The sequence below is a fragment of the Ranitomeya variabilis genome, chromosome 7 (genome assembly GCF_051348905.1).
Source record: "Ranitomeya variabilis isolate aRanVar5 chromosome 7, aRanVar5.hap1, whole genome shotgun sequence".
NCBI lineage: Eukaryota > Metazoa > Chordata > Amphibia > Anura > Dendrobatidae > Ranitomeya > Ranitomeya variabilis.
The window spans coordinates 31,067,836-31,082,450 of NC_135238.1; the positions used below are offsets into that span (position 1 = coordinate 31,067,836).

Here is a 14,615-nt window from a genome sequence, read left to right on the forward strand (position 1 = left end):
CTTTTCAGAGCCACCCACATCTTACATGAGAGGCTGCACCTGACTGCTGGGGTCTAATGGTCACTGTGCTTGTGTGACTGCCAGTGCAGGCTTTATACACGCTGTACATGTGTAAGGGGGGATATATCCGCACTGGGCCGTTTATAGTAATTTGTGCACAGTTCTACCATATTCTGCTGATACTACGGAGCAGAAATCCACGTCCTGATGTTGAGTAAAGGAGATTCTGACATTGTATCTTCCTGCTCAGATCCGTGTGGGTTGTAGGAGGGCTGCGAATAGTGAAAGCGGCTGGATTGATGAATGGCCTCGGAGTGTAGACTCCTATGTGACCGCGTCCTGATCACTAGACTCTGGTATGGATGGCGGCTCCGGTGCTGAGGCCGCATTTTTTGGGCCACATGTCAGTCGATTTACTTTATAATAAATAATCTGCCATTACCAGTGGAACCCTGGAGGCAGCGGCACTAGGACCCAGAGCTGAGAGGACAGGAGTCTATAGCTACAGAAAGCGCTGCGCCACTGGTAGAGGAGCCGCACAGAAGCTCCCACAGCTGTGATGGGGACTGGACCTGCACGGGGCAGATAGAAATGGTGAAATCGCTTTAGCCGGATGTGATACAAATCCGGAGAACAAACAACCTCCGCCGGCAAAGGAATGAGCCGCTAATGTTCTGCTGCGGGATGTGATCATCAATCGGACCGAGCACAGGAGATCTGCGGTCACCACAGAGCAGAGATTCATGGCTGAAGTGACTGATCCGGCTCCATGTTACTGAGATCACACACACGAGGGCTAAGTACAGTTTATACCGGGGACGAAGCTCCTGAGGGAAGCCGGCTCCTCAGAGAGCAGTGGGTGCGGCTACTACCGAGATATCTCCCTGAATTCACAGCCTTCCACCGCTGACTAGCCGCTTCCTGGATCTATGGGGGAATCGCCATTATCTGTCCCAATCACTGCACAAAGTCCTCCATCAATAAGGGCTAATTTCCTGCTATCTGCAGATTATTCTGAGGCCGAGTTCTGCGAGCGACACTCAATCTGCACTGACAGGCTGGCGGGAGAGGGGTTAATCCCTGTCAGGGCTTCTCCTCCGCTCCATCTACACAGGAGGAGGCTCCTCACTCACCCGCTTATTATCCTGTGCAGATTCCCTGCGGTGTCCGCGCTGATCCTATCACTGCCCGACTAATACAAGTCTCCTATGTTCTGCCAGGAGCCTGATGTGACGCTGCCGGGTCTCGGGTGGGGGAAGTCGCCGCACACACACGGCCACTAAGGAGTTAAATGGAGGCGGATATTCCTGTATCTGGGATTGGTCGGCGACTGCGGATGTCTCTCGCTCATTGGCTGATTACAGATCCGTTGCTGGTTTTGAATTTCCCGCTCAATCTCTGTTCTTTGTCCGTCGGATTATTACCGGCCCCTCTGCTGTAGCGGCGGTCGCTGTGTATACCGGTGGGGGCAGCTCTACCCCGCTGATAACACCGGGTCCTGCCCTCCCAGCTGTCTGCCCCCAAACACGGGGATGGGTTTTCTTATCGGTTGCCATTATTATTCTGGGGAGGTTATAACAGTCTTCAGAGGCGCCATCCGAAACATTAGTGTCCAGGACGTGGTCATCACACAGGAGTCTCCGTACCCGGTACACAGGGCGTCCATCTATCCAGCCGCCTCATACAGCCACATTCCCTGTGAATATTCGCTGCCCCCGTTCAGTATAATATGCAGCAGAATCAACACATTCACCTCACGGCAGGACTGTAGTAACCGCATCACACCGGGGCTTGTACTGTGTGCATAGAGGTCTCTGGGAGGCAGTGTGCGGATATATCCCCCATAAATCTGTTAGGTTTCTGTCATGCCCCCAAACACGGGGATTGTTCTCCTGATCGGTCGCCATTATTATTCTGGTGAGGTTGTAACCGGATTAGATGGAGCCGAGTCTTTTCTCTATGATTCTGCATGAGACTCTTCTGGGGATGGAGCTGCTCGGGGACTTGATACATACAGCGCTTCCCGATCTGCTCTAATGAATGAAACCATGAAGGGATGAACGGACATGTGACTTAGAGCAGAATCCTGGAGATCCCGGAGCTTGTGCTCCCAACAGACGTGTCCCCAAACACACACAATGCCCTAAGTGCCGGGAGCAGAAGGGACGATCTCCCTCGGCAGTTTTAGCTCCAGTGCAGGATGATGCGCAGATCGGCGGATGTAGGGATTGTAGGTGGTCAGTGAATCGGAGTCCACAGTCAGGTGGGAGCTGGGAGGTCTGAATATCTGGTAGGAGCCCTGATGATACAGCAGGGAATAGAGAGGAGTGCGGGGCGGCGGCGGCTGATTCCAGAACCAGATTCTCTGCAGATTGGGTTCCCATCGTTCAGATGTCTGAGATCCCTTGTAGTATCGGTCGCTGAATATTCTCATAGTGACGATGCTGGAGTATTTTTTTCGTCGATTTTACATTTATTGAGCAGTTGTTTTTTTTCCCCAAAATTAAATTCATAAGACTGGAGCTTGAGCCGGCAGCCACCTCCTGTGCTCGGTGAAACCAATCACATCCCGCTCCCTCCCCGCAGCTGGTCTTATAGGGAACAACTACTGCGCTACTAACCCGGGAACCAGACACCTGTGTGCCAGAAAGGCCGCAGATCATTGAGGAGCAGGACGCCAAATACCGCGCACGATCTACATCTCACTAGGACACATCTCCAGATGAAGACGGAACAAAACCTAACGAGGCAGCGGAGAAGCAGCTCTTCTAGTGAGGGTGTGGGTGGCTCTTAGAAGAGCCTTTGGGGTGAGGAGCAGAGGAAGGAGCCGATCACTTGGCGCTGGTGTACTTGGTGACGGCCTTGGTGCCCTCGGACACGGCGTGCTTGGCCAGCTCTCCGGGCAGCAGCAGGCGCACGGCGGTCTGGATCTCCCGGGAGGTGATGGTGGAGCGCTTGTTGTAGTGAGCCAGGCGGGAGGCTTCCCCTGCGATGCGCTCGAAGATGTCGTTGACGAAAGAGTTCATGATGCCCATGGCCTTGGAGGAGATGCCGGTGTCGGGGTGGACCTGCTTCAGCACCTTGTACACGTAGATGGCGTAGCTCTCCTTCCTGCTCTTCCTCCGCTTCTTGCCGTCCTTCTTCTGGGTCTTGGTCACGGCTTTTTTGGAGCCCTTCTTGGGCGCTGGGGCAGATTTGGGATCAGCCATAATGAAAGCAAATAGTTCTTGTCACAAGTGAGAGGAAAATGATCCTGACTGTCCCAGAGCAGCAGCATTTATAGCCAGTCCATGCAAATGAGCACTGATGACAGATCGCTGTGCTATTGGGTGAGAAAATCAGGTGATCAACATCAGAAGCTCCGCCCTCTGAAGTTCATTGGTTATTCCATAAATAAATCTCCCCTCCATCAGACTGTGCTGTAACTCCCCATATACTGCTGCGTACCCCCGTATAGTGCGATATATGCCCATATAGCAATGTATACCCTCATATAGTGCAATGTATGCCCATATAGCAATGTATACCCTCATATAGTGCTTTACAACTCCATATTGCATTGTATAAACTCCAGACGGTGCTGTATACCCTACACATAATGCTGTGTATCGCATGTAGCACTGTAACCCCCCGTCCATATGTGCTATATACTCCCCTTATAGTGCTACACACACCATGTTGCACTGCATACCCTCCATAGAGCGCTGGAAACCCCCATGTCTCGTTTTTACCCATGCATAGTGATGTATACCCCCCTATAGTGCTGCATTCTTCCATATAGGAGCTTTTACCTTGGTAGATCCTGTGTGCCGGTTTGCTGCCGGTTGTGACTTTATTGCTATCGGGTCGGTGCGATTCTCTCACTGATGTTCTCACTGTCGCAAGTGATCGGAGGACGCCACCTATTGCTAGAGGCGGAGGAGCAGTGATCGGATCTCGGCCTCTCCCCTGTGCTCCTCACCCGGATCTCTCTCAGCTGACCAGATTGTTTGTGCAGAGCCCAGGACTGATCGCTGCGACATTTCCCCAACTAGAAACAACTGGTGAGCACCGGCAGTAACGGAGCGGGAATGTCCGAAGCAACAAATCACCTGCGAGGAGGATGCGGCCACCGATCAGTCCGTGTACCGGCTCCCCGCTATGTCCAGCGCCGCTTCTGCGGATACTGCGCCACTAATCAGGGACTCCAGTGGGGGATCACTATACAAGAGCGGATCGTCCGACCCGACACCGGGCGTCGTCCATGCTCCTGTGTCCTCTTCAGTCTTCCCGCCGTGTCTGCGGCTGCACAGCCCGGGTCTCTCAGCCTAGCGGCGGGAGAAATAGCAGGTGGCGCAATAGAGGTGAGGGCTAAATGATGAGGAGGGTGATGGCGGGATCCGGGGCTGAGCTCCTCTACAGCTCGGAGCCTTCACTACTGATCTTGTCAGTTCTGAGCGAGTTGCTGTGATCAGTGGTGTCTGTTATTTAACCCTTTGCTCCCCAGATCTGATATTCTGGGGACTCCGGCATCTGCTATAACATGATTCGGTTTAGTTCATGATTCTCCAAATAACCTGAGACCTTTGCGCTCCGTCAAGATTACAGACTATTCCGGATCCTTCTCTTTACAGAGGAAGAAGTTACATAATGACATTTAGAAGCTGCGGAGACGACGATGAGCGGGAAATTCAAATTCCCTAACAGTTATGTGCTCAGCCAATCAGCAGAGGGAGGGGAGGGGCTAATGTTGGTTACAGTGTGGCAGTTCCCGCTCGGTGGCTTTTTCTGTTCTGTGTCTTCATATAACGCGTGGTCCCAGGATGCTAAACTCAAATGCTCTCCGTGGGGAGAGAGCTTAGATCTGTCCTCCACACCTGCCTGTATCACAAAGGCTCTTTTCAGAGCCACCAAATCCTCCCACAAATGAGCCGAGTCCTGAACGGTCCCTTTTCTGCGCGTATTCTCCATATACGGAGCGCGGTCGCAACCGGTAATAGACGGCGGCTGCTGTTTCCGATATTGTAGGTGATCCGCGATATTCCAGTGACCGCTCCGCCCCTTCTCTATTCTCACCTAGTCCAAGTGTGCGACATCTATTACATAACTGACGTTTTATAAGGACAGGGTAAAGTGTGTACAGAGCACAGCCCGGGTCTGTGGCGGTGGAGGCGCGGTTTCTGTACAGCAGGGGTAAATGGGGTCCTAGTGCCGCCTCTGCAGTCTTGCGGCTTTAGGTTGTTCTCTTGTTCTGATCGGAGATCTCTGCGTTTAGTTTCTATTAATAACCTCATTTGTCCCCCAGATCGGTGATGGCGCCTTTATGTGAATCTATTCTGCTTGACACTGATCGGAGCAGATCCCTCCCCCCATCGCTACAGATCACATTTGTGGTGGGTGGTTATATAATTATCGTGTATTTCAGTTTTCCCATCTTCTCTGTAGCTGGAGCCGCCGGGGGTCTGGTTACATGCAGCTCCCTGCTCTGCAGTGACAGGTAATGGCCGCCAGTCCGGCACCACAGTGACTGCCGGGGATCAGATGAGTTTTCTGTAGATCATTGTCCCTAAAATACATTTTTTTTAATTCTATTTTCTAACTTTTGACAAACTACAATGAAAGGAAAAATCTAAATAACCAACAGATCTAGCAGCGGCGCCGAGATGAGAAGAATAGAGAGGTGGGAAAAGAAGAGGACAATAAGCGGGAAATTCAAAATCGCCAACCGTTCTGTGCTCAACCAATCAGAGACGAAAGGGAGGAGCTTTACTGCTAATTTAGTACTAGACATCTCGCCCTGGAAGCGCGTCATCTCTGCAGTTCTCTCTCTGGTCCATTCCTCCTCCATATAAAGAAGGAGTCCGTGCGGCTCAGGAATCAGTTTTTGTTCACTGTAGAAGATGTCTGGTCGCGGCAAAGGAGGAAAAGGTCTCGGGAAGGGCGGCGCCAAGCGGCACAGGAAGGTGCTCCGTGATAACATCCAGGGCATCACCAAGCCTGCCATCCGCCGTCTAGCTCGCAGAGGAGGCGTCAAGCGCATCTCCGGCCTCATCTATGAGGAGACTCGCGGTGTCCTGAAAGTCTTCCTGGAGAACGTGATCCGTGACGCCGTCACCTACACCGAGCACGCCAAGAGGAAGACCGTCACCGCCATGGACGTGGTGTACGCGCTCAAGCGCCAGGGCCGCACTCTCTACGGCTTCGGAGGTTAATTGTGTTCTCTTCTGTCCTGACAACCCAAAGGCTCTTTTCAGAGCCACCCACATCTTCTTGAAAGGCTGCAATTTCCTATTCCTGCTGCCGAGACGTTCACACTATCAGTATTTGTAAGTCAAAACCAGGAGTGGAGCAATCAGAGGAAAAGTATAATAGAAGCACGTCACCCACTCCTGGTTTTGGCTTATAAATAATGATGTGAAATACTGACCGAATACTGAACGTGTGATCGTTGACTAAGGTGCGGAAACGACCCGATTAGTGAAGATCCTGCTACCAATATGTGGGAAGAGGGGCAGGTAATAATCAGCGCTGACACCGCAGGGAATCTGTATAGAATATAAGCTCGGCCGTGATGGCCCTGCAGGAGGCCAATCTGGTGGGGCTGTTCGTGGACACCATCTTTATACGCTGTACATTTTAAGACGTTCTGTCTGTTCCTTCTGAAGCTGGTTGATGCTGTTCTAATGATCGAGAACAGGGATATATCCGCACTGGGCCGTTCATAGTAATTTGTGCACAGCTCTACCGTATTCTGCTGATACTACGGAGCAGACATCCAAGTCCTGGTGTTGAGTAAAAGGAGATTCTGACACCTTGTATCTTCCTGCTCAGATCCGTGTGGGTTGTAGGAGGGCTGCGAATAGTGAAAGCGGCTGGATTGATGAATGGCCTCGGAGTGTAGACTCCTATGTGACCGCGTCCTGATCACTAGACTCTGGTATGGATGGCGGCCACTGAGATAAACATAGATCCCATATATACACCAATATGTAATAGAATAGGTCGTGTCCGCAAACTATAAGCGGCTCCGGTGCTGAGGCCGCATGTTTCGGGTACATGTCAGTTGATTTAATTTATTAAATGACTGAAAGAGGAGCCTCCTGCTGAACCTGCACATGCAGATTATTGCAGAAGATGCCTATACTGCGCCGACAGTGACTAACCCCCGGCATCCATTACTCGGAGAACCGAGAACCAAAACAAGAGGCAGTCTGCTAGAAGTTCCATCTGTTTGGGAATGTTAGGACATAACTTACTAGCAGCCGCACTGAAGGTTACATGATAACCCGGCTTCCCCACTAATGCTGGTGGGAGAGTTTCCCGTCATCTACTGTATTAGCCGCACACTCTGGACCATTTATTATAGAATACTGCGGTAATAGCAGCCGCTGCGGTATCACCAGGAGACATGTGGCAGGATGGACATCAGGCCTCTGCTGACCGCAGCACAGATCGTGTATATAGTTGTATCTAATTCCAGATACCGCGGGGGCACATGTGTTAGCAGACGCTAGTGTGGACCATCGGCCGATTACAGCTCTCAGGAAGAGGATGTGGGGGCTCTTAAAAGAGCCTTTGGGTGTGTGGACAGACGTGGAGAAGCGGCACTCACTTGCTCTTGCTCGCCTTGCTGCTCTCGGTCTTTTTGGGCAGCAGCACGGCCTGGATGTTGGGCAGGACGCCCCCCTGGGCAATGGTCACCCCACCCAGCAGCCTGTTCAGCTCCTCGTCATTGCGCACAGCCAGCTGCAGGTGACGGGGGATGATGCGGGTCTTCTTGTTGTCCCGGGCAGCATTGCCGGCCAATTCCAGGATCTCGGCGGTCAGATACTCCAGCACAGCGGCCAGATAGACCGGAGCGCCGGCGCCGACTCTCTCGGCGTAGTTGCCCTTGCGAAGAAGCCTGTGCACACGGCCGACTGGGAACTGCAGTCCTGCCCGGGATGAGCGGGTCTTGGCTTTAGCACGAACCTTTCCTCCTTGTTTGCCGCGTCCAGACATGATGGCGAGAACTGTAAAAAGAGAAAATCGAATGTAGAAGAGACCGTGTTGTGTCGCCTTATATAGTCTGCTGCCCCGCCCTCCTCTCCTGTCGTTGGATGAATCTGAAGCTGCCAATGGAGAAGAGACTTGGAGAACCACCAATGAGCTGCAGAGGGCGGAGCTTATTACCGCTCCATTGCTCAAATGAGTTTCTCACACAATAGAAAACGTTTGCTTTGAGCAGAATAGATAAGGGGTGAAAACAGATATTTGTCTTGGAGCAGAAGAAAATGCAGAAATATTCTGTTGATTTGTAATTTGCACTCGTTAGAATTGTGTCTTCTATCAGTCATGAATTGCACTGACAGGCTGGCGGGAGAGGGGTTAATCCCTGTCAGGGCTTCTTACTCCGCTCCATCTATACAGGAGCAGATTCCCTGCGGTGTCCGCGCTGATCCTATCACTGCCCGTAAAACAAGTCTCTTATGTTCTACCAGGAGCCTGATGTGACGCTGCCGGGTCTGGGGTGGGGGAAGTCGCCGCTTCTGTAAAGCAAGTGTGTAGTGGGGAGCAGCACACACACGGCCACTGAGGAGTTAAATGGAGGCGGATATTCCTGTATCTGGGATTGGTCGGCGCCTGCGGATGTCTCTCGCTCATTGGCTGATCACAGATCCGTTGCTTGTTTTGAATTTCCCGCTCAATCTCTGTTCTTTGTCCGTCGGATTATTACCGGCCCCTCTGCTGGTAGCGGCGGTCGCTGTGGATACCGGTGGGGGCAGCTCTGCCCCACTGATAATACCGGGTCCTGCCTTCCCAGCTGTCTGCCCCCAAACACCGGGATCGGTGGCCATTATTATCCTGGTGAGGTTATAATAGTCCTCAGAGGCGCCATCCATCCAAACATTAGTGTCCAGGACGTGGTCATCACACAGGAGTCTCCGTACCCGGTACACAGGCCGTCCATCTATCCAGCTGCCTCATACAGCCACATTCCCTGTGAATATTCGTTGCCCTGTTCATCTCACACGGATCTGATCAGGGAAATATTACGGCACAGCCCATATCCCTGGAAATCGTGTTATATTTATTTTGTAGATCAATATAAGAAACAGCATTTGTGCCAGGATGGGAGTCACCAGGACTTGGGCATCTTACAGTCAGACCTGTGATCGGAGCTCTCTGCACTGCAGTGATTTTATCTAGTCCTGTCATATTAACCCTGTGAGATCTGTGACATCCGTTATACATGATTACATCTGGTGCTAGAGGATCTTATCCTGCGATTATATTGGGATATGTATCCTATGATTCGCTGTTCCCCTCCTCATTCTCGGAGCTTCTACATGTGGATATATTGCCCGAGAGCCGCCTGTCCTGACACTGGATGAAGCGGGGGAGGAAAAGTGATAGAACAGAAGGACGATCAGTAACTGAGCAGGAATCCTGTGAGGAGGATGTGACGGCCGATAATGTAACTGCCTGACCTGTGAGATCCTGACACCACAGTGTAATGTTCTGAGCAGGGAACTCTCAGCAATCTCCTACACATGATCGTCCATTCCCCATCACAGACCTCCTGCCTGTAGCCGTAGGACGGATCTGTAATGGGGAGACATGGTGGGATCTGCTGGGAGAGCAGAATTGGTCTTCCCTGAAATGTCTCTTGTAGGATACGTCCCTGACCAGTATATCGTCTCCACAATACTGATTGTGACGGGAAAGGGGAGATCTGATCGTCTCCAGGTCAGACACACGGGCACATCACAGCATGTGGAGAACACGGAATCATTCTCTATAGCCATGAGAGGAAACCGGGGCGGATACTGCGCCGCTAACCTGGAAATCTGCAGATTCCTGTGTGGGATGTAAGAGACCAATGATCGCTCAACACAAGCAGATTCCCCGATGTCGGTCCTGGGACCACGTGTTATATGAAGACAAAGGACTGGAAAAAGCGGGAACTGTAAGCGTGTTACCATTGGCAACATTAGCTCCTCCCTCTGCTGATTGGCTGAACACAGGACTGTTAGGGGGGGGTTGAATTTCCCCGCAGCTTCTAAATGTAATGACGTCACTTCCACTGTAATGTAATGACGTCATTTCCCTAGATCAACTCCACCGACCACAAATGTCTCCTGTTATTTGATAAACAAGAGAATAATTAACTAATAAACGAGACCCCAGAATGCCGAGATCTGTGCAGCAAGGGGTTAAATAAGAAGTCCCAGAACACAGAGCAACTCACCGAGAAATGCCCAGATTATTCCGGACAAGGTTTTCTCACCATCTCCCTCGTCACCATTAATTCCCTCCGTTGCTTCACCTGCTATTTCCCGTCACCAGACGCAGAGCCCCGGGCGGTGAGAGCAGACACCTCGGGGAGACTCCATATAGTGCAGTGATATCTCCAGATGGTGCTGGAAACCCCTGTAATTCTGTATACCTCCATATAACAATGCAGTGCACATCTGTATACCGCTGTATGCCCCCTGTAATGCAGAAATCCCCACACACAGCAGTAAACCTTCCATGTAGAAATAATTACCTCTATATAGTAATGTATCTTTACGAATAGTCCTTTCTACCCCCATATAGTGCGACATACTGCGATGTAGCGGTTTGCGGTATAGTGCAGTAAGTGTCCGGTAAGGGCATCACAGCAGTATGCATGGCCCCCTCACACATACAGATATGAGCCACCATCCTCTGTGGAAGTTACATATGGAAACGGGGAAAAAAGATCAGAAATGACCCTCAATATTACTGAATTACGAATGTACTTTTTATCAAGATCCATTTTAAGTTATTCTACCGGATTTTCCCCTCTTGGATGGTTTTGTCTATCAAGACCCCGGTAGGGAAACATTTAGTCAAGATATAGTTGAGAGCTCTTATCTTGTAGGTTGAGTTTTACTAACATGTTTTTATTTTCCCTTATTAAGGTCATTCAATTAAAGCTATCATATTACTTTTCTCCTGTTACGCGGTTAGTATTCTAACAGTACGCTTGTCTTTCTCCAACCTGCTTGGATCTGTGTCTTATCCTACACTTTCCTCAACTTTGATCCCTTTTTCTTACCCTATTAAAATTTATTTTTACCGTCCCTCTTTTCTTTGTTTGTTGTATAAAACTCTATGTGTGTATTTGACAAATCGCCCTGCGCTCAGTGGCTTTTCATTCCAGCTCTTGCTCCATGGATCGTCCTGATTCTTTGTGGTCTCATAGTCCTCTTGTATTAATTGAAGTTCATGATTCTCACTTTGTTTCTCCAAACATTTATTAACTAAATGACTCCAGTCCTAATGCAAAATTACAGGAATGCGCCCGTTTTTTTTTTGTTTTTTTTTGTTTGTTTCTTTTAATTGTTAGTCATGTGAAAAGTGTACTGGCAGCAACCCAAAATAGAAAAATAATCCCTACTACATCGGCCTCTATAGTGCCAGAGGCATTTACTTTCTTATAAGCAGAACTTCCTTCTTAGGGCTCCTTACTCACCGGCAATACCCCGGCACTGCACCCCGCACAGAGGAGCGGAGCGTGCGGCTGCATCTATTCCTATGCGGCCGCATGCTCCGATCTGAGTGCCGGGTGCAGAGCCGGGTTTTAAACATGCGAGACTCATCCGAGTTGCTTGCAAGTGAGTAGTAGCCCTTAGATGTTAAGGCAGTGCCCCCATTAAATGCTGCAGGTTTGTTACTGAGTAGCTGTAGGATGGCTTCTGGGTCCCAGTAGGGCACTGTAGGAAAAAAACAGGTGGGATTCACTGCAAATTACAGCACAAAAGGCATTATTTTTGCAGCAAAAATGTCCCTTAAACTTCCCATCAGTAGCAATCTGCATCGTGCATTTCTCCCCACCCATAAGGTGGCTTTGGTTATCCAAATCCATCTTCTTTATGACCCCAGTGGCCCATTCTGGTGGGCGCTCCTGCCGGTCCCCAGCACCTTCCCCACCTGCTATTTGCTTCTCTTTCATCGTGTGCTCCAGCCAGTCTCTTCCATGCTGTACGGAGGAATCGGGGTCCCCACTGCACAGTTTGGACTTCACAGCGAGAAGGATTTCACAAGCCTTTAATGCCACTGGCCGTTCAGAGTCACAAAGACAAGTCAATAAGGCCTGGAAAAGCCCGACTCGTTCACATTTAACCAGAGCGTCTGAGATGGAACCTGAGCTTCTGCTAGATGGCAGCCCTATAGTGTAAGGGCACGTTAGGGATGGCCCCATCTCCAATGTTTGGGACATATAGGAATCTGCCAGGTCCATTGCGTTCACCTTCACCTCCCAATCAAATTCCCTGCACGTCGTCTCCTGAATCTGGGACAGCACGGTGTCCGAGTCTTGGAGTTTTTGCATGTGACCGTTCCATAGCCAATTAGTAAACACCTTCACCACCGCCCTCCTGGGGAAACCTTCCGTGCCATGACATAGAATGTCCATTAGATGGGGCACCAGATCCTGTTGGGAGGACACAATTAATGATTATTAAATTTCCATAGCATATCATCCCGCACCACAGCGGAGACACTTTAGGGAAGACAGAGGCGGGTTATCACCACTTCTGTCTTCTCCTTTGCAACATATTGAAGTATCGCCAATGCTGATGGGTATAATGGACCCAGCGATCACTTGGCTGGATGTGGAAACGTGCAGAGGAAAAACTATAATGATGAAAGGGATTACAGCAGCACCGAGCGCAGATGGCAGTGCCTAGAAAATCTAGTACACCAGCCTCATTCTGGAGAGGTGCTGACATGAAGGATTGATCATCTCTCTCTGAGAGAGAGAAATAGAAAGAGAGAGAAAGAAAGAGAGAGAACGAGATAAAGAAAGAGACAAGGAGAGAGAGAAAAATAAAGAGAGAAAGAGAGAGAAGAAAGAGTGAGAGAGAAAGAAATGAAGAAAGTAAGAGAGATAGAGATAGATAGAAAGAGAGAAAGGAGAGAGAAAGATTAAAAGAGAGGAGAGAGAAAGAGAAAAACGAGGATGATGAAAGGGATTACAGCAGCACCCCAAGTGCAGATGGCGGTGCCTAGAAAAACTAGTACATCAGCCTCATTCTGGAGAGGTGCTGACATGAAGGATTGATCATCTCTCCCTGAGAGAGAGAGAGAGAGAGAGAGAGAGAGAGAGAGAAAGACAGAGAGAAATAGAGGGAAAGAGAGACAGAGAAAGAGAGGTAAAGAGAGAAATAGAGCGAAAGAGAGAGAAAGAAAGAGAGAGAGAAGAGAGAAAGGAGAAAGAATGAAAGAGGAGACAGAAATAGAGAGAGGGAAAGAAAGATAAAGAGAGATAGAGAAAGGAGAAGAGAAGGAGAGAGAAAGAGAGGAGAGACTGCTCTATACTGTACACACTGCTCTATATACTGTACACACTGCTGTATATACTGTACATACTGTACATACTGCTCTATATAATGTGTACACTGCTCTATATACTGTACACACTGCTGTATATACTGTACTTTCAGCCCTATATACTGTACATACTGCTCTATATAATGTATAAACGTCTCTATATACTCAGCTCTATATATTGTACACACTGCTGTATATACTGTACACTGCTCTATATACTGTACACTCTGCTCTATATACTGCATACACTGCTCTATATACTGTACATACTACTCTATATACTGTACACTGCTGTATATACTGTACACTCTCCTCTATTACACTGGCCAACAGTGAAAATGTTTCTGAAATGAAAATAGCTGGTTTGTAATAATTTTAGCATCCTAAAAACGAATATGTTACTTAAAAATCATTATTAGCTCTTGTTGCTGAGATACAGGTCATTTAAGATTATTATGCAGGAAAATAGGGAAATTTTGAATTTTCAACAAATGTGTATTGGTAAACCTGATTACAGACCTGTTGAACCAATGTCAGCCATTTTATTCATTGTGTCTGCATAGTTTGTACTAATTGAAGTCTCTTTCTCTTGTTGCAGTAATTTTGTGGAGAGAATTTACACTTTGAAAATGCCTCGTAAATGTGCAAATATTGTTAACAATTTTTGTTACGTGTGTGGTTATGTGACATTTGCCAACCAAAGAAGACCAATTACTCCACTTGTGAAGACTGCTTACCATCATTACTTTGCTTATACGTGGCACTTAAATACGTGGCACTTATATACGTTGCATTTTGAGACCTATAATTTTTCCACATTTTGGTCCACAGAGTCATGTGAGGTCTTGTTTTTTGCGGGACGAGTTGACGTTTTTATTGGTAACATTTTCGGACACGTGACCATTTTTTATCACTTTTTATTCCGATTTTTGTGAGGCAGAATAACCAAAAACCAGCTATTCATGAATTTCTTTATACCGTTCTGCGTTTGGTAAAATTGATAAAGCAGTTTTATTCGTCGGGTCAGTACGATTACAGCGATACCTCATTTATATCATTTTTTAATGTTTTGGCGCTTTTATACGATAAAAACTATTTTATAGAAAAAATAATTATTTTGGCATCGCTTTATTCTGAGGACTATAACTTTTTTATTTTTTTGCTGATGATGCTGTATGGCGGCTCGTTTTTTGCGGGACAAGATGACGTTTTCAGCGGTACCATGGTTATTTATATCCATCTTTTTGATCGCGTGTTATTCCACTTTTTGTTCGGCGGTATGGTAATAAAGCGTT

The 14,615-nt window shown here is 48.6% G+C and overlaps 1 protein-coding gene across 1 annotated transcript; it reads right to left on the reverse strand.

Annotated features, from left to right (window-relative positions):
- Positions 1 to 7,149: 7,149 nt before the first annotated feature.
- On the reverse strand, positions 7,150 to 7,991 carry LOC143784886 (histone H2A type 1). Its single transcript, XM_077273513.1, has one exon. The coding sequence runs from the start codon at positions 7,978 to 7,980 to the stop codon at positions 7,588 to 7,590; it is 393 nt and encodes a 130-aa protein (XP_077129628.1). The 5' UTR covers positions 7,981 to 7,991; the 3' UTR covers positions 7,150 to 7,587.
- Positions 7,992 to 14,615: the final 6,624 nt, after the last annotated feature.